The sequence below is a fragment of the Mustela erminea genome, chromosome 10 (genome assembly GCF_009829155.1).
Source record: "Mustela erminea isolate mMusErm1 chromosome 10, mMusErm1.Pri, whole genome shotgun sequence".
In the NCBI taxonomy this organism is placed as follows: domain Eukaryota; kingdom Metazoa; phylum Chordata; class Mammalia; order Carnivora; family Mustelidae; genus Mustela; species Mustela erminea.
This window is the reverse complement of record NC_045623.1, coordinates 84,866,862-84,894,229: the sequence shown is the minus strand read 5'-3', so window position 1 is coordinate 84,894,229 and position 27,368 is coordinate 84,866,862. Positions and strand designations below refer to the sequence as shown.

At 50.0% G+C, this 27,368-nt stretch overlaps 1 protein-coding gene across 1 annotated transcript in view; it reads right to left on the bottom strand.

Moving 5' to 3' along the window:
* Nucleotides 1–27,368, bottom strand: part of PHC2 (polyhomeotic homolog 2) — a 55,790-nt gene that overhangs the window by 5,307 nt on the left and 23,115 nt on the right. The window contains 6 exon segments of the mRNA XM_032302862.1: nt 357–498; nt 4,170–4,284; nt 5,094–5,223; nt 6,941–7,143; nt 25,263–25,428; nt 25,683–26,095. Of these exon segments, the coding sequence (XP_032158753.1) occupies nt 357–498; nt 4,170–4,284; nt 5,094–5,223; nt 6,941–7,143; nt 25,263–25,428; nt 25,683–26,095 (1,169 nt within the window).

Below are 27,368 nucleotides of genomic sequence, written 5' to 3'. Positions count from 1 at the left end.
CTGCCTCCTCACCTGGCACTCCGTTAAGACCCAAGGGAACGGGGACAGTCTGTCTCTTCACGGGACTGGGCGGCAGAGGTCCCATTTCCACGGCCCCAGAAGGACGGAGGCAAACCAGAAGGGGAGGGGTGAGGAAGGGGCAAGGTCACTGATGGAGATCATCACCTCACAGGCATCCGTGGGTCTAAATGCAGGGGCCTATTGTGGGGTCTGGGAAGGGCTTGTGAGAAATGAGAACATGACGGAGCAGACTTAAGTCAGTCACGGAAAAGGAACGTGGGTATCCCCGGTCTGTTAGGGAGGGAAGCTGGTGGGGACTTGTGACAATGGAGCTTCGGGCCCTGCCAGCCGCTCACCTGCTTCTTGGTGTCCTTTGTAAGTGTCGGCAGGCTGGCTTTGCTGGCCCGACGGCGGTTGTGGGTTGTGGCTCCTGCCTTCTGCAGCTTGCTTCGGTCCGAGTGGAAAAGCCCCACTCGCTTGGTGCACCCCACGTTGTACCTGCCAGAGTCAGGGAGATGGGGAAGTCAGAACAATCACGGGGTGTGCGGGTCCCCGGCAGCATGAGGACAGCCAGGCTCTCCAGCAACAGCGGAGTCTGTCCGCATGCTCTGCTCCCAGGTCCATCACTTACTACTAGCTGGGTGACTTTGGGCAAGCCACTGGACCTCTGAGCCTCAGTTTCCTCATCTGGAGCTGGGGATGACACGGCTCACTTTCCAAACCTGGTCTGACAAGTGTATGAGCTAATGTGTGTAGAGTGCTGGACACAAGGACTTGGGAGCACAGTAAGAACTCACAGCTGACACGTTCTACACTAAACATGACCTGTGCCAGAAAACAACTGTCCTGCTGGCAAGGACAGGTGCACCTCAGAGACACCGCGGGTTTCGTTCCAGGTCAAAGCCAGTCAGATGACTGTTTCCCGGTTCACATAAAAGTAATGTCTACGTGACACTGCAGCTCATTAAGACGACAGTGGGGGTGCCTGGGTGGCTCAGTCGGTTAGGCTCTGACTCTCGATTTCAGCTCAGGTCACGATCTCAGGGTCATGGGATTGAGCTCTGCAGCAAGTTCCGCTCTCAGTGGAGAGTCTGCTTCTCTCCCTCTCCTTTTGCCTCTCCCCTGCTTGTGTGCACACCCACGTGCGTGCTCTCTCAGTAAATAAAACTTTTTAAAAAAAATTATAAGAAAAAAAGACAATGAAGTTTGCTGCTCATAGGGCTCTTCTTTTAATGAAAGATTTCTCTGAAGCCTGTGATGCTGTTTCATAGCATTGGGCCCACAGGAGAACTTCTTTCAAGACTGGAGTCAATTCTCTCAAGCTCTGCTTCATCAGCTCAGTTCATTTGATTTCTAAATCCTTTGTTGTCATTTCAACAGTCTTCACCAGGAGGAGATGCCTCCTTAAGAAACCACATGTCGGGGCGCCTGGGAGGCTCAGTGGGTTGGGCCGTTGCTTTCGGCTCAGGTCATGGTCTCGGGGTCCTGGGGTCGGGTCCCGTGTCAGGCTCTCTGCTCTTCGGGGAGCCTGCTTCCCTCTCTCTCTCTCTCTGCCTACTTGTGATCTCTGTCTGTCAAATAAATAAAATCTTAAAAAAAGAAATCACATGTCTTACTCATTCCTAAGAAGAAACTGCTCATCCATTTCGGTTTTATCAGGAGACTGCAGCCATTCAGTCACACCTTCAGGCTCCACTGCTAATTCCAGCTCTTTGGCTGTTTCCACCGCATCTGCAGCTACTCCCTGCCCCGCCCCCGCCCAAGTCTTGAACCCCTCACAGTCATCAACTTCTCCCAAACTCCTACTAATGCTGGCATTTTGAGCACTCTCCCTGAATCCTGAATGTTCCTAGTGGCATCTAGAATGGTGAAGCCTTTCTAGAAAGTTTCTAACGGACTCAGAACCACGCGCTCCCCTGGCAGGGTCTGTGCGGTTCCCTCCATCGCGTCCTTCCACATCAGTCTGCCCAGATCCACCAGTGGAATCTCTTTACGGCAACGTTACAAAATGCATTTTTTGAAAAAGACTCCAAAGTCAAAACTACTCCTTGATCCATGGGCTGCACAATGGATGACGTGTTAGCAGCACGAGCGCAGCATGACCGTCATCGAGCGTCTCCACCAGAGCTCGTGGGCAGCCAGGTGCACTGTCAGTGAGCAGTAATATTCTGAAAGAAAGCTTTTTTTCCTGAGCAGTAGGTCTCAACACTGGACATAAAGTACTTACTAAACCATGTTACAATGGCTGTGCAGTCACCCAGGCTTCGTGGTTCCACTGTCAGAGCACAGGCAGAGCAGACTGTGCACAACTCTTAAGGGCCCTAGGATTTTCAGAACAGTAGATGAGCACTGGCTTCAACCTGAGTCACCAGCTGCGCCCGCCCCTAAAGAGAGCGTCAGTCTGTACTCCGAACCCAGGTACAGACTTCTCCTCTCTGGCTATGAAAGTCCTGGATGGCATCTTCTTTCTAGAAGGCTGTTTTGTCTGCACTAAAAATCTGTTGCTTAGCGTAGCCACCTTCATCAGTGATCTGAGCCGGATGTTCTAGAGGGCTCCCTGCAGCCTCTCCATCAGCCCCTGCTACTTCTGCTTTCATGCTGCGGACACGGCTTCTTTCCTTAAACTTCATGATCCACCACAGCTGGCTTCACTCTTCTTCCGGCAGCTTCCTCCCCTCTCTCCGCATTCAAAGAACCGGAGAGAGTTAGGTCTTGCTCTGGACTGGGCTTTGGCTTAAGGGAATGTCGTGGCCGGCTGGATCACCGATCCAGACCAAACTCCGTATCAATAATGAGGCTGTTTTTGCTTTCTTACCACTGCTGTGTTTGCTGGAGTAGCAGTTTTTATTTCCTTCAAGAACTTTTCCTTTGCAGTCACAACTTGGCTGTTTGGTGCAAGAGGCCTCGCTTTCAGGCTGTCTCGGCTTTCAATGAGTGTTCCTCACAAAGCCTCGTCATTTCTAGCTTTTGATTTAAAGTGAGAGGCGTAACACACTTTCACTTGCAACACTCAGAGGTCACCGTAGGGTTATTAATGGGCTGAATTTCAATCCTGTTGTGTCTCCAGGAACCGGAAGGCCGGAGAGATGGGGGAAGAGTCCGCTGGTGGAGCCGTCAGGACACAGATGACATTTACTGATTAAATTCACTATTTTATGTGGGTGTAGTTTGTGGCACCCAAAATAATTACTATAGCAACATCAAAGACCACTGATCACAGATCACATAATATAGTAATAATGAAAAAGACTGAAATGCTACGAGAGAATGACCAAAATGTGACACAGAGACACAAAATGAGCCATTGCCTTTGGAGAATGGGGGCCAAAAGACTCGCCTGACATCTTTGACCTATAAAAACAGAGCCATCTGCGAAGCCCAGTAACACGAGGGCCGCCCAGAGCTCGGCACAGATTCAGATGCACCAATGCCCTCCAGCACAGGGCTGAAAGGGGCTTGATTCTGGCCGAGGCAGAGCACCTCTGTGTGGGGCTCGAGAGGTTGATATTCTCCTGAGGGCTCAGGGCTTTGGCATCCATGCCTCTTCACCCTAGTACGAAGAGCACTCGGGGCTTTACAGTCTCATGAGTCTAACTCCCAAACCCTATGACGCTGGGCAGATTTATCTACCCTTTGTGCCTCAGTTTCCCAGTGGGTGTGAAGGGGCTGGTGGTAATCCCTGCCTCGAAGTTACTCTGAAGACTAGATGACACCAGGCACACCCTCTCCCTGGTGCATAGCCTGGAAAGTGGCAGGCACTGAGGACCTGATGCTGCGCCTGACCTGGGCCTCTGGCCTACGCTGGGTGAAAGCTCATAGACGGGACATCTGTACCCAGAGCAGGAGCTCTGGACGAAGCTTCTGGTGCAGGGCTTCCCCCAAGGCAATAGCTGCCAAGGGCAGGACCAGAGTACGGGTTCAGTGGGTGGGGCCCAGGAGGGACAGCCACACTAAAGCCTGCTTCCCTTCCTGCTCCCTTGAGTTCTGGGTGCCAGGACCAGGCAGATTAGGGACGCAGTGCAGCTTCCAGGCAGATGGAGGGGAGCGGAACGCTGCTAAGCTACACCTGGGTGCTCCTGAGATGGACTGTCACCAAAGGGGGTAGGCCCCGAGGTGCAATCCTGAGGAGAGGGAGGGGCTGGCAGAGCCGTGGGACCAAGGCCACTTACCTCTTGGCACACGCCATGGAACAGAAGCGCTTGGAACGCTTGAACTTGTAGGCAAAGTCCACCCGGCCACAGAGCTCACACTTGAGCTTGAGGGGAGTACCCTCCTCTTTGGATTCTGGAAAGTATGGAAATTGGAGGAAGTGTAAAGAGAAGAAATTTCCACGAAACCCTGAACAGCCCCCCATGAGGCCTGCCTTTTCTGCTCATGGCCCCGTAGCGGTGGCCCGCAGTGGCGGACGAGCTTGGAAAATGCCCACCCGCTTTCGCCACTGGTTTGGGAAGGGCCGTTCCCCCCACCCTAGAAAGTACCCAGGGGTGTCTGCTGGTGACCCCTGGACACCTGACAAGGTGTCCCCAAGCGCTAAGAGCCCGAGGCAAACGCAGTGGTCAAGAATCAGCAGCCCTCTTTATGACCCTGGGAGGCTCACAGGGAACACTCCGGGTGCACTCACATCTGGTTTGGAATACCTTGATCTGTCTAGTGGGCTGAGGACCTGGATCCCAGAACCCAGGAGTTCTGTACCCTCCGCAGTGACCATCGGTCAGTGGCTCAGGCTGCAAGGGCCGTCCTGGCCTGGTCACTGGGCTGCCTGAGAGCTGGGCCCTTAGGCAGCGAGAGGACCACACTCTTGCCTATGCCACTCCCACAGAAAAAGTGACTCTTGGGATCCTGTGGCTGGCTGGCGTGGGGCTGGAGGAGAGGCCGGGGACAAACAGCTCCCCAAAGGAAGCGACCTTCCCCCTTCCCTGTTTCCTAGGGATAGCGGCTGAGATACGACCCGGAGAAACGTTTAGCAGATGGACACGTTCCTCCATGGACATCAAGAGAGGAAGGGTGTGCAGCCAGCCTGCAGAGCCCTGGCTCCTCCGTGGTCAGGTGCGGCCATGCAGGAGGCCTCGGTGCTCGGGCTGGGGGATGCCTACCCTGCAGATAGGGCTCCTCCATCTCAGAGTCAGTGGTGGTGGTATGATCCTGCTGGGGAAGTTTCTCAGGCAAGAACCCCTGTGCATACTTCTTCTTGAGATTCCCCACCAGCAGGGACGAGCGTCCCACCTAGAGGACAAAGTGACACGGAGGCCGTGAGGGTTAGGTGGGGGATGCTTCCTTGTTCTCCAGCCTCATCAAAATCACACATACAACGCAGCAAGGCACAGATGCCAGCCTCTACATTGTCATCCCAAGCGTGTCTTGCTCAAGGCCCTATCTTGTCCTGTAGCTCATGAGGCAAGATGCCGATTGTCACCGAAGTGCAGCAGTGGCTTCAACCCAGGACCACTGGGCGGCTTAGGAAGTTGGGAAAATAGCTACTCTTCCAAATGACTAAGGGGCAGAGATGGAGGCGGCAATCAGGTCTCCCACTGGACCAGAAGGCAGCCAGGGACTGGGGCTCACGCACCACCAGAGGGAATATAGCCGAGGCCCCGCGGGAGGCAGGAGACTCAGCAACCATATGTGATTTCCTACTGTCCTCCACCGTATCGCTGCTCTACCCAAGCCAGAGGGGCAGACAGCCCTGGAGGAGTGCAGGAAAACGGATTCCGGGCCACAGAGCAAATGTCCTCCGAGGTTTTCAGGACCCTAGACTGGCTTATTCACTCTTCTGGTCCTTCCTTTGCTGCCTCTGCTCAGGCGGCTGGTGGCTATTTCTCTAGGGTGATGTGGAGGCGGTTACTCAGTCCGCAGCCGCCCTGTGGGAGGGGGGGTGGTTTCTGGTGTTGCTCTAGGAGGCCACGCGGAAGACCCAGTCTGAGGAGGGAAGCGATGTGGCCGGGCGGGAGTTACGTCTAGCTTAGGGGTTCCAGAGAGGATTCCTCTGCCATGGGCCCTGAACCACCTTCAGAGGGCAAGTGGACAAGAACCTATTTGTGTCCTGGCATTCTGGAAAGGCAGTTCACCCGGCTCGGCTCATCAAGCTTAGAGTCTGCCACTGACTAGTCAAACCGCTCATGGACCCAAAGAGTGAGCAAAAGGCAGATGGTGTCCCATGAAGATGGTTTCTCTCACAGATGATTTCATCACGAGAGGCCAGTGTGCCCCTGGCTTTGGGCTCCTCCCAGCCACAGAGCAGCACCCCCTGTCCTCACCAACTCACACTGCATGGGATCAGCTTGGGGTGCTTTGTTCTAACAAGCTATTTTCTTGATTCTTTTATATTTCTCTTTGGTCTTGCGCTTTCCCTGGAGACATCTGATTGTGCCCTTTCTAAAGGGCCCCTCACCCTCATTCACTCTTTTCAAGGCTCTGATTCCAGAAAAGCAGCTCAAGCTACACATTTGTTCTCTTATCTTCATTTCAGACACATCTTGAAAATTCTACGCTATACACTTTCCTTTTGTTCTCTAACTGGTTAAAGTTTTGCCACTCAGAGGTTCTGGCATTCAAAACTGAACAAGGTCTCATTTCCCAAAACCCATCATCTTGCCCCAAACACCCAATGTGAACTCTCTTCTAACTAAGGCGGGGGGGAGGTGTCACACAATACAGGGACACAGCTGAGTCTGTGTGTACACCTTTCTAACCAAGGGGCCTTGCCAATTACTCCTACTAATCACTGGTCCTTTCTGGACAATAGGAAGACACTCGATCCTAGAAAGAAAATGGCTCTGACATTCTTTTGGGAGGAAAATTAGCAAGGAAAGAGCAAACTTTACATTTTTTGGAAATTTTACATGGAAATGTAAAAATATTCTAATACACATCCAAAATATACTTCAAAAAAAAAAAAAAAAAAAAAGAAAGAAAAAAAGAGGGGAAAAGAAGTAGTCCGTACCGGGAAAGGCTCCGCCCCCTCCTGGATCACAAACCCTTCGATAACATGCGTCAGGATTTGGGGTTTCACAATGGCCTGTGGTGGTTTATTCTCACCATTCTGGGGGGCAGTGCCGGTGATGCTGGAGGCAGAATTTCCGTTCCCTGAGGTCATGCCGGGGCTGCTGAGGTCGGTCAGTGCATGAACAATGCCCTGCCCTGTCTCTGCACAAGGGAGAGTAGGAAAACACAAGCAGGGGAGGTCAGAACCGGGGCGGGACCAGCAGCAGAAAGAGGGCGGGGACTCAGCACGTGCCTGGTTTTTTCCGTGGAGCCAAGCGACAATGCAAACCAAGCAGTCCCCTCCCTCAATGACCTATTTAAAAGTGGTGGGGTGGAAGGACACGCCAGCAAGGGTGACTATAATCAGCTCTGCAGCGAGGCAGCCCGTCAGCTAGCAGTATTTCTTAATTTCCCAACTGTGCTAAGAACAGTACTACCAAGTTCCACCGACAAGAATTCTCTTTGGGGAGTTAAGACCTTGGTCGCTACCGATCTGGACAAACAAGGTCACCTTCAGTTCAAGGGTGAAAACGTATTTAAGGTGGTATCTACAACCAGGATGAAAAGGGGCACTAGGTATAGGGGCTTGGGGTGTGACAGGGTTTTGAGGGGGGAGATGTTACACCATCTATGAAGGTCCATGGAGAATGCTTTGATTTTAAGCATCCCGTGAAATGTCAAAGTACTGAAACCCAGAGATGAATCCAAAGGGAACAACAGGGCCGGGCCCCAAGTGAACACAGAGCTTTCCGGAGGCTGGTTATCTGGAGTCAAACGTTGCGATAAACCCAAGTTCAACTTCTCCCCCAAAAGGGTCGCCAAAGGCTGTGGGGCTGCTGCTGCTGGCCCTGTGCTCTTGATCAGGCCCCTTGTCCTGTTCTCAGCTCCACACAATCTGGTCCTCAGCCAACCACGGAGTCCTTGCCTCTGTGGACAACCCTTCCTGAGGTCTCCTTGCCTCTGTGGGCCTGTTGGCCTTCCTCTGAAGGACCCGATAGAGTGCTCTAAAAAGCGTGCTAAGGGGCGCGTGGGTGGCTCAGTCGGCTGAGTGTGCGACTCTTGATTTTAGCTCAGGTCATGATCTTGGGGTCGTGGGATCAAGCCCGGACTGGGCTCCACACTGGGCAGGGAGTCTCCCTGAGATACTCTCCCTCTCCCTCTGCTCCTCCCCCAACTCACGTGTGTTCTCTCTCTCTCAAATAAACAAACAAACCAAAAAACCAAAAAACCAAAAACCCAAGTGTGCTGAAGGGCTCAGCACAGGGAACCTCCTCTTCTCCACTTGGCTGGCCCCTCTCCTGAGCTGCTCCAGGATTTAGAGGTACAAAACTTTACCTCACTTTTGCCACCCCCTCCCTGCCCCCTTCCAGGACCATTCTCTACCACCACCAACTGTGGGAGCGAGGTTGCCTGTAACCTGGAACTTCCTAAAAAAGAAAAAAGAGAAAGAAAAAGCCATTTCTTTATTGCAACAAGCCTATTAATATTAAGCATAACCCTGTGTGTGTTACATATTTGAAAAGTGATTTCAGTACACAAGTTAAGTAGTTTTTGCACAAGACTTATGTCGATGCTCCTATTTTCCTGTTAAAAACTGAAAATGTGGGGAGCCTGGGTGGCTCAGCGGGTTAAGCATCTCTGCCTTCAGCTCAGTTCATGATCTCAGGGTGCTGGGATGGAGCCCCATGTCAGGTTCTCTGCTCAGCAGGGAGCCTGCTTCCCTCCTCTCTCTCTGCCTGCCTCTCTGCCTACTTGTGATCTCTGTCAAATAAATAAATAAACTCTTAAAAAAAAAACATACAAAAAAAACTCCCCAAAAAACCATTTTCTTAAAAAAAAAAAAAAGAAAAACAGAACAAAACTGAAAATCCCACCAAGGAACAGGAATTCAGTGTCTGATATGGAGCATGGAGAAATAACAATAAATTAATTTTAGAAAAGGTTATAACTGGCTTGTTTTCTTACTAGTGGGTCCTAATGCTTGATAAACCAGAATAAATCTGGTTTGATGAGAAAGAATGTATGGTGATCCATGCAGTCACTCCGCAGACTTCCGTAATCCAACGGTAACTTAGAGCTGAGCCGTAGGGGAGTTAGCCAAGAGACACCAATGATGAGATTGCTTTAAATTAGTTTTTGTTTGAGACAGAGTCACACTGGCAAGTTAGAAAGATTCCTTTTGGTGTTCATAGTAATTTGGAAAAAAATTTTTGACAGCTTTGACTTTACTGTAGAGACGGAAATTTTCCCCTTCGGAATTAGTCTTTCTAAACTATAAAGGTGTTTGGCAACAACAACAAAATCTTTCCTTAACTGTTCATGAATAACTAGCAGGACTGAGTCAATCAAACTGAACCAATCAAGTTAAATTTCCCTGCTTTTAAATGTTAAACATTTAAGACTGCATTTTCATGGTTACATTTTCTTTAATATTTTAACTATGCAAAGAAATACATATATTACTTAAAATGATAAGTAAATGATAAAAAACAAAACTGAATATATAAGTTAACATTTTATTTTTAGGTGGTGCTTATTTCCTTCTGGTAAAATATCCCCTGATTTCTCTAATGAACTATAGATTATAGACTGGAAAGCCTGGTTCAATCCCTTACCAATGCTTGAACCTTCTCTATAATAATCCCACCGAGTGATTTCTGGGCATTTGTTTGAATACCTGCAATGACAAAGGAACTTACTACCTCTCGAGTAGCTCCCTCTGTGGACAGTTCAATTAAAAAGTTCTTCTTTATTAGGAGCCAAAAACCTATCTCCTGTTCATTTCTGCCCACCCATCCCGGTCCTGTTCCTTAAGACCACGCAGAACAAGGCTAATCATATTTGTATAATGGGCAAAAGCACAGGCTTAGACCTGGCTTAAGAGACTCATCTTTATCACTCAAGTGAATTAGGGGCAAGTCCTAGACTCTCTCTGAGCCTCGGTTTTACTAGCTGTAAAATAAGGACGATTACTATACCTCCCCTAGGTGCTGGGTCCCTCCGCAGACCACAAGACAGAATCACCAGCACAGCAGTGCGAGCACACCAGGAAATGCTCAAGAAACGCTCTCGGTGCCAGAAAGCACAATGCTCATGGCCACCGCGCATCTTCTCCTCTCTGGGCCAAGCTCCCTCTGCTGCTTCAACTATTCCTTGCACAAAAGGCTCCAAGTTCCTCATCTCCTACGTGTCCTGTTTACGTCTTTTCAAGTCCGGGACCTGGTCGTTAACTAACAGAAAAATCAAGTGCATTGATCTAAGAGACTGTGTTGGTAAGATTTTGGTTTTGTTTCCTTTAAACGCTGTCACGTTCCTGACTGAGAGCACAGGAGGAGGGAATAAGTGACTCCCTTGTGTCAGTATAGAGTACCTCAGTGGAATTAATCCATTCTCCTTGAATTCTGGGATCACTCCCACCTCCGGCTTTTCATGGATATTCATCACCAAACTGCTTCTGATATCTTGTCTCCTTTTATGGGATCTCTGCATCCTGGCTTGACTCTTCTCCCTCCCCCGCACCCCCCTTCCCTCCTGTCTCAGAGCGGTGTCTATTATGTGCACTGGGGCACTGCAAGACGGGGAGACGCAGGCATAACTCTTGAGGTCAGATTCTTTCCTTGTGCCAAACACAGGAGTGAACAGATACATTCAGTAGCTCAGAGTTGACAGAGTCGATGCTTAACTCTGGGAAGCAAGATTTTGGAATCTAAGTTTTTCAAAAAAGGATATTATTAAGCAGGAGAACAAACAAATCAATCCTTTCACCCGAACATTAGAAATTATCACTCTCCATTCTAACTCTGGGGCAGGCTGCAGAAGAAACAGAAGCCAGGGGACAGGAGGAGGGCATTTTATGAATATACAAAGGTTCGCAGTCCTCTTGGAGGCCAAGGCCCCCTCATCTGCTTTAAGAACAAAGGAGTTTGGGCTATTTCTGGAATGACCAAACACAATCTCACCCCCTGCCAAGCCCAGCATGCTGAGATTAATTTAATCTACTTCCCTGCTCTACCAGACTGCTCCGCAGCCTGCTTGAGGGAAAGCAGCTTAACAGGGAAACTTGCACAAACCTGTCCTGCAGGCTCTGAGGCCAGATAAAAGATAAAGAAAGACTTGTCTTCGGAATTCTTCCTTTCTGAATTCTCTCGACCAGTCCCTGAGGCTGGCGCGGCTGCTGGAGATTCCCACAGGTCTCAGAAGCCGTTACACACAGCTAGGTACTGGAATCTGAACGCTGGAGGCCAGGACGCCGGGAGCACGAGGGGCTCTGGGAGGGAAGGCAGGCCAAGCTTCGGTGGTGGTGGAGGTGCGGGGAGGAAGAATTTAGTCCTTCATGAAGCTGCCCACAAGGGGCTGAGGATTCAGATGAACAGGACAGTATGTTCTGGGGAAGCTACTATACTATATATGTCTCAGGCTCTAGGCTGCTTCTCAATTCTGGTCTCATTCATTGGCTCTGGCAGCAACAGAGCAACTGGCTCTGGCTGGGTAAAACACGAAGAACCACCCAGCAGCCTGTTTGTGAGATGATCTGCTTCAGGGTAGGGTCCTTCCGCTAGGCCGAGCAAATTTCTTTAGACAAGGGTTATGTCCTGTCACCTCTGTATCCTCAGAGGCTAAACCCCATGTCCCCTACAAGATACGTACTTAATGTCTGTTATACTGGATGGTCTAGAACCCACGGTCTCCATCTGAGCAGGTTTCCTTAGTCTCAAACAGGGAACCTGGCACCATCTGAGGTTTGTAAATTACCTCTAGAGGCTGTAATGATTAGAGAGCAGTCGGGCCAGCGCCTTCTACAGCACTGGCATTTCTGGGCACCTAGTTATAAAGAACAAGAGCTATTCCTTGGCCCGTTTCTTCTCGTTAGGGTGGGGATTTCTTCAGTAAGAAGGAGCATTAAGTTGCCCTGCAGGCTGGAGTTCTGGATTCCCTGGCCCCTTTGAAATGTGTGCGGACTCCAGGCATCAAGAAAGGTATGATGACCGCTAGAGTCAGAGGCCGGGAGGCTCCTACAAAGACGGCTTCGCCCGCAGGACCAGCCACTAGGTGTCCAGAGAGGCTGAGCTCTCCTGCCCATTTAAGAGAGAGGCCTGGTTGGCTACAGCTCTGCAAAACCTGGGCCATTTTAGAACCAGTTCTCATGTTCTTTACATGAGCAGACAGAAAAAAATCAGGAAAAAAAAAAAAAAGTAAAGAGAACAGTAAAAACAAAACAAAACAAACATCAGTTATGCTGGAATCGTGTTCAGGATGAACACTTATGATGGTGTTTCAGATGGCCTGGCCAGTCACTGTGTCTGCTCCTAAAATAAGTCTTCCTGAAGCCCTTAGAGCAAACGGAGCTGCTCCTAACCCCTCAGCCTGCACCACGGATTTCTTCTGTATTTTCACCAGACGAGGAGCATTTTAATTTACAAGACTTCTAACCACCTTCCTTGACTGTAGTGGGAGTGAGACAGAGCTAATGAAGTTAATCAAGAATTTAAGGAAGCAAAGTAGGTGATAACACGGGTCATTTGCCTGCAGGGAATCCTGCCCAGCAAACGGCAGGACAAGGCTGCTTACCCAACACAGGGCATTCTCCCCAGGCCCCCGGCTATGCAATCGCGCTCTGGGCGCCTGGGCTTAGCAGGTCCAGGCTTAGCAGGTCCAGTCATGGGGCCAGGAGGGGGGCCAGCAGGACTCCCACAGAACCGTGTGCTCTGGAGGGAGCCCATGGGGAGCACCTGCAGCGTGCCAGCCGCTGCTGGGAAACCATGCCGGGGAGGCGGAGAGCAGCAGGCCTGTGGGGGGAGCAGAGAGAGCGGAGGGCGGGGAGGCTGCCGGCGCTCTTACACTCTCCTGGTTATATCTGGGCGCCTGAAGAAACCGGTGCCATTCTGAAAGTGAGGGAGGTAAGATATGTCATCAACGCCCGTTTGTTGGCATCCCTCCACCGCCCCAGGGGGAGGTGGGAAAGTGAAGGGGTGGTGGCGAGGAGAGAGAAAGGGGTGGGTAGAAATAGGTAGAGTGGGGACAGGGGACCAGGGAGCGAGGGAAGGAGGAGCGAAGGCTCTACCCTGGGACCCTGACTGAGTCCATCCATCAAAGAGAATCATTTGGTTCACAACCTTCTTTAAAATGCAAATAGACACCTGCGGTCGTTCACACCTGGCTGTACAGAGGAGCAGACAGCTTTCCTTCCAATCTGGGGACAGCGGGCTTGGTGGGAGGGGTGGCAGGGGTGGGAGGGGAGAATGATTATTCTGGATCGCAGGCACGAGGGCACACACGGCCGGAGTCTAGCGATTTTCCAGATGAGGAAAAGAGTGCATTTTAGAACCAAGGCAAGAATGGATGCCACATATTTGGAAGGCAGGACCTTCTAAAACATGCGCAGAAGGAGCTCTTAGTCAGGAAATAACCCGTCCCTTCCCACCCCGGGGATGTCCCCCGTGCAGAAGGCAGAAGGCACCAATGCCCAATGTTTTAACTTTTTCACTTCTGCTACGGAGCGAGCTGTTGGACACGGCAGAAATCCTTACCTCAAGGACACACAGCAGGTTATGGCCGTCACCATCCTGCTCCTCAGATGACCTTCCTGGGCGCTGCCAGCAAGAGCAGCCCACTGTGACCCACCTCTCTCAGGAGGGGAAGAGCTGGCAGTGACAGGAGGTGCCCTCAGGGCACCGGGCTGAGCAGGCACAGGGGGATGAGGCTCGGGGTCCCCGCCTGGGTCCCTGCGGGGAGAGCTGGCCAGCAGAATGAAAGCCAGGCCGAGCCAGGCAGCCACAGACCTGCTCGCCGTGTCACAGCAAAATGACCTTGTTGAGTCTGGGTTAAGAGGCTTGCAGGGCAGTCCTGCTCCTCGGCTCTCAAGCGTCTGAGCCGAGACACTCTGGGGAGGGCTTCTGGGAGGGGGCGCTCCTCCTCCTCCCCAGCAGCCATTACCATACAGCTGACTTCCCTGCCGGCTCTGAGGACACAGGCCGAGAGAGCGGCCCTTCTGACTCACCCACAGGCCCCGGCTACAGTGTACATAAGCTGAATTGTAAACAGCTGAATGTTCTCCAAGCTGCCACCCCCAGCTATGAAGGAAGGACTCAATGGAGCGAACAGCCACCCTCCCCCCACGCAGGTCCAGACAACGGGAGCACTGGGGGGTTTCCAAACAGCTGCAGGAACTGCTGCCCAGCCCGCAGAGGGACGCCCTCGATAGACAGGGTCCTTGCACAACGGGACCAAGCGCAGCAGCAGCACCTGCAGGACCAAGGGGTGACTGCCCACGGGGACAGGTCAAGGCACCAGGGAACAGCGGCTAACTCTGACTACTGGGAGTCAGGAAGGGGTTCCAGACTTCTACTTGGATGGAGCCAGGCCCGTGGGATCCGCTGCTGAGGTCGGGGACTCCCACATATTCTCCCACCATAGTTCTCTAGTAGGTGCTGGGACTTCAAAAGACAACGCGTCTGGGAACTCGCAGGAGACACCCTATACCCGAGACCTCGAGATCACAGAAGATGGAAGTCAGAGCGGCAGAGTGGAAGGAGTGCTGGCTCTGGGTCGGGGCCAGTGCCTCTGGGATCATCTTCTGCGTTCTGGTTCCACCTTTGATTTATCTGTGCTCTGAGCCTTAGTCTCCCCATCTGTAAAAATGAGGATCATCCTGCCTATGCTGCAAGGTTATGGTGAATATTAGAATTTTTATATGGAAGATGCCCGGCACTGATCTCATTTAGAAGCTGTGCAACATGGCCATTAGGATTCTGGGATCAGAAAGACCTGAGGCTTAAATCCCAGTTTGTAATCGTGGATAAGTTACCTGAGGCCTAAGTTTCCTTAGCTGTAAAACGAGTATTTAGACCTGTCTCACTCGGCCACAGTAAGGATTAAGTAAGATAATGTAGGAATGGCACAGCGGAACAGGCCGGACTTGGCCCTGGGAGGGCTAACATCACAGAAACCTGAAATATTTGGAAGCCTGCCTTAATCTCTCAGTCTCGCTCTCACAGAGCCTGGCTTCTCGTGGCTCCAGGGCAGAGCAATCCTTCCATCTGCCCAAATTCAGGTACCAAGTCTGCTCCTCAGACACCCTGGTCTAATTAGGGTGTCCTGTTCTCGTCCTCTCGAGGTCAGGCTTCAGGAAGAAATGCTCCTTCCACTTTGACCATGGCAGCTGCAACACAGGAGAAATGTACCTGCCTCCAGGGCACACCGAATGTCTCAATTCACCTTCAACACTCATTAATCAAAACGATGAGGCAACCACCACACTCCCTTTCTAGATAGTTCTTTCGTCAAGAGTCTCAGGGTGCCACACAGTGCAGAACCCCAGCAGCCAGACAAGGTGACGTGGAGCATTTAAGAACCACTTTACTGCAGAGCAGTATACTCATGGAACCTGCACAGCCAGGAGGTAGTGCAGCCCATGAAAGGATAGTTTAAAAGGCTGAAGATAAAATCATGGAAGATGGCTAACAGTTAAGAAAGTTAAGAAGAAAAAAAAAAAAGACAACTAGAAATGTTCAGTAAATTCCGTAATTATTTTCAGGTTGATGATAAGGAAAGGCCATTACAACAGGGCTGCCTGATAGGCCGCCTTGTTTTTTTTTATCAACTACAGGAGCACTGATATTCTCAGATAAATGGGAGGAGAAGGGGGGAGGGAAGAGGAGGGAGACAGAGAAAGTGGGGGAAAAGCTAAGCCTCAGCTGTCTCACCCATATAATGGGACAGATGATACCTATCTGGCAAACCAATCCTCCCGACCATTTCTGCTTCCAGCAAACATTACCTTCCTCCTTCCTAAAACTGTTGTCTAAGTCTGCAAGGATTCTGCTACCAATCAGCTGATAGAACAGATTAATACTGACCACTGGAGGCCTGAAAACACAAACTTCACTGATTTTTGTAGAAACAGTATGTGACTGGCAATAAAATTGTTTCAATTTAAAGTGTCCTTTGCTTTGATCGTTTAGATGTGTCTTACCATACAGACGGCATAAATACAGATTAAGATAGATTTGGATTGTATGGATTTAGGCCCCATATGGATGGTTGCAAACGTGCTGAAGACATCAGTAACTAGGGATAACTATATGCTATTTGAGACATAACAGCCATACAAGCAAAGCCTTAACAATAACCCCCAGTGGTCAAGAGCTCTCACTTTCTTGCCAATGGTCTCAAGCCTGGTCCTCCTAACCTACTGGAGAAGAGCTGCCTATGACATAGCATCTGACAGGCATCTCCTTTTAAGAGATGAATTTCACTGCTGAGAAGAAAATCATCCAGGAACCAGATATTTGCTTTAAAGGCAGCCTTAAGGGGTGACTGGGTGGCCCAGTGGGTTAATGCTTCTGCCTTCGGCTCAGGTCATGATCCCAGGGTCCTGGGATTGAGCCCCGCATAGGGCTCTCTGCTCAGTGGGGAGCCTTCTTCCTCCTCTCTCTCTCTGCCTGCTTCTCTGCCTACTTGTGATCTCTGTCAAATAAATAAATAAAATCTAAAAAAAAAAAAAAGGCAGCTTTAATAGCAACCCGGGACTGTCTTCAGCATCTGGATTTATCTTAAAACTGGAAATGCCTGTTTAATAATCCTTTCTTTGATGAGTCAAAAGAAGGTGCTCTTATTTTGGACTTATCTAAACTAAAAAAAAAAAAAAAAAACTATTTGGAAATTGAAAGAAAAGGAAAGCACATCCTTTTTCACTAACTATAAATAATCTGGAAGGGGAAGGGAAAAAAAAACCCTATTAAGTTTATCATGCTGGCTGAGATGGGTCTTACGATGAATCACACAATTTACCAAATTATGTGCTATGTTTCTTACTACACTTTCTTTCTCCAAAAACTAACATTCTTAACTGTATAACTCTAGATTAACTATAAAACAGGCCATTTCTTGACTATCAATCACATTCTACTTTGTTATTGACAGGAAAAAGTTCAGAATCTGTAAGATTTTTGTCTTGGTTAAACAAATGGTTGATTATTTTCCTAACAATTCCCCAAGTGTCATAAAGTTGAACTAGGGGTGCCCTCCCTCTGGGTTTCTCGAATCGGTGGTCTGAGGCAGCTGGTAATTCAAACTGAAATTCTGAAATAAGTTAATGCTCAAAATGAAACCTACATCTGAGATTAAGTACTCTTAAACAGACACGCTTCTTTTTTAAGAGAAAACATACTCAGAATCAATCTTTAAGTGGTGACTCACATTATAGTTTAAACTATACCATAAAAACGTTTAAAATACAAATCTACATATGTTCATATATATACCTTGAGGGGTAGGCCAGCTTTGCTTTCCACCAAACAAGGTGCCAAGTCACTCCAGGGAGTGTCATTCCTGTTACTGGTACAAAGGCCTCCTGGGGGGGGCAGATTGCATAAGGCAGCCAGTCCTCACCCTGCTTTTCCAGGGAGGGGGTGTGTGTGTGGAAAACACAATAGCATCTACAACCACTTTGGTGAGATTCCTCCCAACCACACAGAGTCATCATCTTCATCTTCTAGTTGTAAAATGGCACAAAACAAGGGGGATAAATGAGAAAATATCACTTATGAAGACTCCTTATTCTCATTACCCTACTCTCCTCTCTAGTGAATGTATATTTTCAGAAGAGAACCCTTTTTAGGATGGGACCAAATCTACTTGGAGATTATATGACACTGAACAGCGAGGAGAACTTTACTATAAACTTGGAATAACACAAGAAAGATGGGGGGGGGGGTTGGGAAATATCATACTGATGTGCAACAGTATTACCAGAACTGGAACCACCATCCTGGTCCCTAGTTTTTGTAATTTAAATTTTATTTTGGCTTACTGATCCACCCTAGCTGAAGGTGAAGGACTGTGATAGGAAGTGGCTGAACTTTATTGGGCAAATAGTTACCAAATGCCTCGTATGAGGTCCACAGCCCAAAGGGGGACAGAGACTTAGAGGAAGAGTTTAATAAGACTCTAAATTATCCTCTTTACACATTCATAAAAGGAAAAAAAAAAGACAAAAAGACATGGACTCACAGGTGGAAGTTCTTAATTCTGAGACAGTCATCATTTCTCTTTCTCTTAAACAAAAAATCCTAGGGAGGGGACAGCCTGTGTAAGAGTGAGAAAGAACACTTCAGTTTTGTAAGATCATCTATCCACTTATTCCTCTGCTCTTAGTTTATTCTCTTCCCCTTGGAAAGATCAGAATTAAAGGATCCAAAGTATCTGAGACAGGAAATGAGTAAGGCAGGAAAAAGGATGTGGTCTGAAAAAGAGTGGATTCTGGGGCTGAGCCAGAGCAAGTTAACAGGCACAGGGTCACAGATGGGGGAGGGGGCCTGGTGGCAGGAAGAGAAGTCTCAGGATCAATCAGTTTAGACTAGTAAGTCAGTGACAGAGGAGACAGGTCTGGAGAAGCATAACAACACCTTCCTAAAAGCTTATCCTCCACTGAAATGGACAGAGACAATGGCTGATGAGTCCTACAGCTAAGAGAATCAGTATTGGGACAGAAAGAAGAAGAGCCAGAGTTTCCGCCTTACTTTGAGGGAAGTGGAAGTAATATACATTGAGTATGCCTGACAAAGGTAAATTAGAAATTAAGTCAAGACGTGGAAGAGAGGTGGAAAAGGCTGGGAGGTGAGAACATGATGGAACACCAATATTCTTTAAGCATCTATGTACCGCATCTCAGTAAAACAACAGCTTTAAAAACAAGGAGTGATAACAGGAGAGACTGCTCAAGCGAACACAGTTGGGTAACAGAAACCAACCAAGAACAACAGAAATGTACACCAAGAAACTACCTACTTTCTCAAGATCAAGGCTGGAGAAAAAAGGGCATCTATTCTTCCAGGGCGTACAGACAAGCTGGGAAACAGATCCTGGGTGGGCAGGGCACACGTGATAATGCAGAGCGCCTGGAAAGGGCAGGTGCCAAGAGAGCACCATTACCCATCTGCTGGACCCTCTGTAAAACAAGCCAGCCCCTGTGAATGAGCCAAACCAGAAACTCTGGTTCCTGCCCTGCAGGGACTGGAATTCAGGTACAGAAATAGTGGGAAACACAGTTTATCAGCTGACTCAAAAGTGTGGGTACTTCCAAATACAGATCTCCAGATACTGGGGGCTATGTGGGAAAAGCACTTTTATAGTCTCCACAATGCCTAGCGCAGTGCTTTATATGAAGCAGGAGCCTAATAAAAGTGTGTTGATGCCAAAGTGTGTGAGACCAAAACTACTTCTCTGTGCAGGTACCTTAAGATTTCCAAACAGAATCTCCTGCCCTATAACCAACATGGTAAGTTACTTTCTTCCTATTTTACAGGTGAAATGATACGAAGCCCTACCTCCCTGTGACCTAAACCTAAGCCCTAATTATCAGACACTGCCACAGGTCTGCTGCCTGCGCTAGAATCAACGATGGGGAGGGCAGAAGCAGGGGAGAAATACAGGAGCAAGAAGGCATTTCCTTGCTTCATTAGCCTGTAATTTTCAGACTCACCTAGAGATCCTGGCAGTTCCAACATTTGGGTTGACTCAGGAGGGGAAGAAAAATCCCAGGTGAATGATAATTGGATTACCCAGCTATGCCTCAGAGCCAAACGGCTGGAAAAGGCCAGGACAGCAGGGTCTGATACACTTAAAGTGACATTATATTCTAAACCAAAAATCAAGACACTCGGGCAGACAGACAATGGGATGGAATATTTCAAATTGGGGCTGTCCTAGAAAAATCGGGGACATATGGCGGATTTAGGTCGGTTGCTTATTTCACAACAAGGGATCCTCTGGGCCCAATATGCTAATGGAGGGGATTAGAGCCCTAGGATGGGAGATGTCTGAGGGGAAAGCTGTCACTGATCTGTAAACCAGGAAAAAAAAATAGAAGAGACTGTCTGTAGACCACACTAGAGGAAGGGGAACATTCTGGGTATGGAGTAGGGAGGAAAGGAAAGTTGATCAGAACTGAAAGTATGTCAGTGAAATCGGTTTAAGTACTGTAGGCAGGGGTGGGGAAAGGACGCAGAGGGTTGGGATGGTGGGGGTATGGTCGGTACGGACTGGGGGTACCCTGCATACAGGAGGAGTCAGGGGCCAGGAGTTCGGACTGTGGCTTCACCATTAGTTTGCAACCTGACCTTGGGGAAATTATTTCCATCTCTGCGGACTTCAATTTAAACAGAGAAATCTCACAAATCCCGATTTTTTATGTAAGGAATCCGCATTTCAGCATACCTTCATTTGGCATGGGAAAGAGAGAAAATGCTCTTCTAAAAATGGAAGACAGGACAGACACGGAACAGCTTGTCCTTTCCATCCAATTAAAAACCTCGTGAGACTGAACTAGATTAAAAACAAAACTCTCCGGCGAAGCCGCAGGCCCTCCAAGCTAGGTAGTCCCCTACCAACAGAGCGCAGCGGATGCCAGCAGCCCTGCCCCTAAACGGCCCGTCCATCCCCGGGTAAACCGCCGTCCCGGGAGGACGGGGGTGGGGTGGGGGTGGGGTTGCGGGGACCGGGGGCAAGGGCGCGGACACACACGAAAGCGTCTGGCACGCCGAGGTTGACACAGCGGCTTCCGGGGGAGTGCGGGGCAGACAGGGTCCCCGACGAGGGGGGGAGGCGCAGACACCTCCCAGGCGCCGAGAGGCCGAGAGTCGCGGGCTGGCACGGCCTGGCAGCCGAGCAGGCCGGGGCCGGGAGTGGCACCGGAGGGCGGTGCCCGCCTTCGCGTGCGACGAGCGCCGGCCGCGGGCCCCCTCCTGGCGAGAACCCCTCCCCCGCCACGGGCACTGACCTGTCCAGGGCCCGGCTGGGCCTGGCCGGGCGGGGCCTACGCAGCCCCTCGGCCGGGCGCCGCCTCGCGCGGGGTCCCGGGCCCGAGCGGGCCGCCTCCTCTCCGCCGGGAGCCTCCGAGCCGGGGCCCGGGGCTGCCGCGGCGCATCCGACCGCACCGGCCTGGCCGGCGTCAACAAAGGGCGGCGGGGGCGCGAGGCCGAGGCGGGGGGCGCGGGCGGCGGCCGGATTGCGCGCGCGCGGCGGGCGCTCGAGGGCTGCAGCCGCCGCGGAGACAATGCGGCGCGTCCCGGCAGGGCTCCCGCGGCCGCCTCCGCCGGGGGCGGGGCGCGGGGGCGGGGCGGGGCCTGGCCGAGCGGGGCGGGGCCTCCGGGAGGCGGGGCGCCGGCGCGGAAGCCGGGCCGCGGGCTTCCTTTGTGCGGCCGCGCCGGCTCCGCCCCTCGCCCTCCGGAAGGCGCCCAGAACGGGGCGGCGGGTTAGGGACGTAAGTTTAGGGAGGCCGGCGCCGGGCGGCGAGGCCATCTGCCCGCCGTCCGTCAGAAGTCCCCAGTGGCGTGGCGGACTGTTGACTCCCGCCCGGCCAATTCGGAGGCAATAATAATAACGACTAGCGGTAATCGAGTGCTTAGTATGTGTCAAGCCCTCCGCGCACGCATTCCCACTTAGGCTTCACAATAACCCTACAAGTAGTCATTATTCTCCCCACTGGGAACTGAGGATCAGAGAAGTTAAGTAATGACCAAAGTGACCCAGTTACACCTCCATAAACCGGGATAATGCCTACTCTTCGGGCTTACTGTGAAGGTTAACTGAGGACATTTACACAAATTGCCTGCAGTGCCTGGCACACAGTTGGAGCCCAATAAATGCTACTTCTCTTCCTAAACCACACTGATTTAAACTGAATCGTCATGGCGAAGCACACTCATTCACTAGATATGCTAGGAGCTGTGGGAGATACAAGAGATGTGCAAGGTGACTCACCCATCTCATGCCCCACCCCCCAGCTATACCAGGAATAGACGGCAGGGACTTCTCGCTTCATGCGTGACGTCTCCTTTTTTTCCAAATATTTTCCAATTTTCTTGCCTTTTTAAGCATTCTTCTTCTCCCTCTGCCCCCACCGCTCCGCTTTCCCCCTTCAGGTCTCATCCCTTTTTCTTTGTTTCTCCGTCTTACATTTATTTTATACGCCGATTGTTTACTTCCCTCCCTCTTCTCCCTGTTCCTCTTCCCTCCCCTCTACTATCTTTCGAATTCTCGAAATTTTCAAAGTCTTCGTTCGTTAACATTCCCATTTCCTTTGGGAAACATGGCATTTCTTATACTTACAACATGCGATAGAACACTCAACTTCTCTATTTCCCAAACAGGCCCACGCTTTCCTGCCTCCCTACCTTTACTTCTTTTAGTCCCTCCTAGATTGACTTTTTCCCAACTGTGCATATCTAGGTCCAACTTATCCTTCAAGTTCTAGTCTCAGGAACAGAGGTCGGCAAACTTTTTCCTGTAAGGAACCAGATAGCAAATATTTTAGACTTTGCAGCAGAAAGTATATCCAGGGCTTGACACTTACTATTCAGCTCTGCGATGGTAGCTAGACAGCAGTCACAGGCAATACACACATGAATAAGTGCGGCTGCGTTCCAATAAAACTTCATTTATGGACACTGAAATTTAGATTTCACATAATTTTCACATATCATGAAGCATTCTTTTGATTCTTAAAAAATTTTTTTAAATGTAAAAACCATTATTTAATAGTTTTCAAAAACTGGCATGTGATGGATTTGACCCTTGGGATGTAGTTTGCCAGCCCCTGCTCTCAACAATGCGACTTCCTCTCAGCAATCTATCCTGAAAATCTCTACTTGGTGCTAACTCTTCCCTCTCAGCTTTTAAAGCACTTACCTATAATCCTTCTATGGCATTTATCATATTTTGGTTTATTGTGTTTGCTTCCTGTGCATTTCTTGTCTTTCCCGGTAGACCTTAAGCTCCTGGAAGGTAGGGCACGGACCTTATTTCTCTATGTCTATTACCTCCCAGCCCACAGTGCTTTGCATGGAGCAGGTATTTGAACATGAATAGAATGGATAATATTTAAGTCTTGGGTGGCTCACAGTTGTTTCCGCTGTGCAAAGCTTACTTCTCTCATTAGATAGTACCTCAAGAACAGGATGCTGTTGTAAGTATAGATTTCAAAAAGAGATTTTTGAGAGGTTTAGAGAGAAGAGAGAGAAAGGTGAGTGTCAGTTCAGTAAGAGTCACTGGATAACAAGTACTTGAACAAGGAATGTATATTACCACCAACCTGCAGACAAAGCATGTGTCCTCAGTCGGGTCCTATTCAACATTTCTATCAGCATGTTGGTTAAAGACAAAGAGAACATGCTATATGATTTACAGATGGCAAAGTCAAGCAGAGGAGCTAATAGAAAGAATCACAAAATCCAGATCAAAACCATTTCTCTCCCCTCACTGATTCTGTCTCTGTTCTCCTATCTTTAAAGTGGGGATGATAAAAGCCCTTCCCACCTCATAGGATCACTGTCAGGACTAAACGAGGAAATACACATAAAGCCTCCGCAGAGAGGGCTTAGTAAATATCAGCTATTAACTATGTTCTTGCTGGGCAGGAACTACAGGCTGAATTCACAAGATAACATTTAATAGACATAATTAACTATATTTTGGCTCAAGATACAAACTGTACAAGTTTGAGACTGTGGAGACCTGGAATGATAGTCTGCGTAAAAAGAAACCTTAAAAACAAAATAAAGAATAAACCCCAAACCCAGCCCTCAGGGATTCAGGTGACACAGTGCATTCCTCTGGATGGGAGGAGCTACTGCACACGAGCAGGAAGGTGAGGGATTTATGCCTCCAGCCAGTCAGGACTCTGCCCTTTCATAGCAGTGTGACCTGGACCTCTACAGGCTTTTATATCCTCCTCCGAATCATGGGGACAATAATATTTATCTCTCAGGGTTATCATGAGTGAGGGAAGGAAAACTTAGAACAGTACTTGGCACCTAGTGGATGTGCAAACAAATCTCAGCTCCTCCTTACCATACCAAGCGGATCTGCGAAACAGTCCTGCCCCTTGAAGTGCGTAGAAAGCTAGGACCAGGTGCCAACCAATGGTGGCTAGTGGCTTCTTCTATTTGGAATTACTGTGCTTCATTCAGGGACTCACACTTTGGGATAATTAATGCAAAGGTGGAATGTGGCTAAACAAGAATGACCAGATGGTGGTGGGAATGGGAGGTCTTAACATGGGATGGGCTGGGGGAAAAAAAAAAAGGTCTCAGATATGCAGTCTGGATATTATCCCTTTTTTAATGGGAAAGAGAGGAAAGAGATATGGTAACTATCTACAAACACTGCAGGAGATGGACCCTATTACAATTCACCAGACATTCATGGCCAGTGGTGGAAGTTCCAGGAGATCTGGTTTTGGCTTAATTTGAAGAGCAACTTTCTGACAATTAGAGAAACTCCACAGTGGAATGGGCTGCTTTTCAAACTGGTGAAGCCCTTATTATTGTAAGTGTGCCAAGAGAACGGAGGGCCTCCTTCCTGTCCTTTAATTTTCCTGATGTTCTTTCTCCACATTCTCTTGCTTTCCTTTGCCTTGATCCCATCTCTGTTCCTTACAGGACACTGATAGCCCTTTTCCTGTACTTTGTCCCCAAGTGCTTTTCTTCTCATTTCTCCTTCTTGAGTTTCCAAACACTTTGTCTCTTGGCTCTCCCCACACTGACTCCCAGCACACCAGAAGACCGATGACTGCAGCTGCCTCCCTGAGTTGGAGGTGGCCTTTGAATGTCAGAGAATGTCAAAATGTCACAGATCTGGGCCAAGATTGCACACCAGCAGAGAGGGGACCCAGAGGTCATGCTGGGACTCTCCCATCAGGGTAGATCCAGCAGAGTGTCCTGAAGCCCAGGCATGGAGAAGGCCATATGTCACTGGGCACTCACAGAGAGATGGGATCCCGGAGCTGAGCAGTTCTTTCAAAGAGGCTTTCCATGAGCTGAACTCATGCTGAATCCCCTTCTGGCTCCCCCTAGGCATTTGCCATATCTTTTGTTCTATGGTAGCCATTTGTCATATTTCCAATTTCAAAAACTCCTTCTCAGAGCAAGTGAAGCAGAGAATTGAGACAACTGGAAACCTGCCTGAACTTTCAACTTGCCATATGGATATGCAGATACACCTGACAGCAAAAGACATGTAGGCCTCAGAGTCTGGATCTAGATCCTTCGACTCTCCTTTGCTTTCTGTCTCCTTTTATATCTTCTGAGTCCCCTTTCTTACCTTTTGGTTCGTCTTCCCATTTCCCTCCACCCCCTCTGTTTCCACCCACCCAACTTCCTTGTTGCCTTCCGGGCTGGCCGTGGTTTACCCGCCCAGGCTAGATGCCCAAGTGAAATGTGCCAGGGGATGGCCAGGAAGGCCAACTCGCTCCCCTCCCTCGAGGGCCCCACTGCACTTCATACCGTGAGCTGGGGACTGCTGGATGTTAGGGCTCTTGGGGACGGGCAGGCCTCCAGGCATGGCAGTGACGATGGCCTGTTGATGGGGCGATGGGCCACACTGAGTCTCGGGCACACTCTTCTCCCCGGGTACTGCTTCCTTCCAGTCATCCGTGGCGCATTGCTGGGGCTGTGAAGGGACATGACAGAGATCATCTGCTCACACGTGGCCTCTACATCCTCAGATACTTCCCCTGTTTCCAAGGAGTTTGGAGAGCAGGCAAGGAGGTTAAGGTTCAACCAGCCCCCAATGAGGGAGGGGTCCCGGGCTTTCTTGGACACCCAGAGGGGACTTTGAGCAAAACACATGCATGCGGGCGCTGTGGCATTGCCTGAGATGCGTCCTCCCGCCTGTTCCCGGGATGCTGGCACTGGCTCACTCACCACTGGTGAGGCAGGCTGCAGTTGTAAGATGACAGCTGAAGCGTGCTGGAACCTGCGCTGAGGGGTGTGGGCCAGGCCCTCGGGGTATCCGTTGTGAGGCCCAGCGTCCGGCGTGGGAGGGTGACACTGCTGGGTGCCGCCAGCCTTGTGCAGATTGGTCGTGGGGCACTGGAGAGGCAGGGCGGGAGTAACTGGGCCTAGTGGCCGGGCGTGGGCTTCGGGGCTGGGCTGCAGGGTCAGACTGGGAGGGACAGAGGCGAGCTGGGGGTGGGACTGGGCTTGGAGTGCAGGCCGGGACTGCTGTGGCGGTGGCGGCGCTGGCTGCTGGGGCTGCGGCTGGAGCACAAACTGCGGCTGCAGGTGCTTTGAGGGCGGCTGCGAGAGGAGCTGGTGCGGTTGCAGCTGAGCATAAGCTGAAGGGGGGACAGACCAGGTCAGGGGGCACAGCTCGACCTCCTCTTCTGCCAAGGCTCCCACTCTGCCCCTCCCACCTCCACAACAGAACAGCTTCCCAGACTCAAGGTCTCGGCCTTTGATCTCTTTCAGCTTTCACTTTAACTTTCTCTGTTTCCTTGCCTTCCTCCAGGGCTGAAGTCTTGTTCCCTCAGGCAGCCCGTCAGAGCCCAGTGCAAAACTCACCTCTTCTGGGAAGCTTTCTTGGACCAGGCCAGCGGATTGGAGGAGCCCTGGATTCAACAGTGTGCCATGTTCTCTGTCCCCTCCTTGCCCTTCCCTTGCTTTTCTCTAAGCCTGCAATCGCTGTGGCCTTCCATTGCCCAACCCAACCCTAGCTCTGCTCAGGCTAGGCCTCCTCCAGGAAGAGGCTTGCGCTCGGGGTCCTGGACTCTGTTACATACACAGGGGCCTTGAGCTAGCTGCTCAACCTCTCTAGGCCTCCGCTTCCTCTTCCGAAAGTCGGAAATAAAACCAGTTCCCGCCCAGAAAATTGTTGTAGGGATGAAATGAGAAAAAACTTTGTGAATAAAATGAGAAAAAAGAAAAGAAAAGAAAGACACAATGTGCATAGCACAGTGCCTGGCAGACAGTCATGCTTGATCATTTCTAGCTATAATTAAAGTGATGATTTCAGTGTTGGTTTAGGTTCTCAAAGTATGCTGGACTTAGGTCTACCATAAGAACGTGTATCACAGTGCACTCTAATTGTTTCTTAGCTGCCTGCCCTTCAAGATCATGAACCCGTTGTTGTCAGAAACTATCCTGGATCTCTTTTTCCAGAATCTGGCCTAATGCCTGATGTCAGATGGAGGGTGCTAAAGAAATAAACTTCTTGTCCTGAACTGGAATTAATTTGTTGCTATGTGCCGCTAGCCTTTTCTTCTCCCATTTTAACCAGACTCTTTGAGATGGGGATTCTTACACTTTTTTAGCAATCCATTCAGTGTCTAGCTCATTTCTTATATATAATAGGGATTCGGAGAGTCAGCTCAGAGACGGATTGTCCTTACTCCTCACCCTGCTTAGTAGCCTCCAGGCCAGCCTAGGCTGAGGGCAGCTCCTCCGAATCTGTCTTGCCTGACAGAGGCCCTCCACCAAGATTCCCCCAGCTGGGGAGCCACTGCAAGAGACACTGTACCTTGCAAATGCAGAGAGGGTCACAGCAGGAAGCACACAAATGGATTTTTACAACCAAAGCCGCCCAGCCAATAGTATAAAGGCATATTTTGG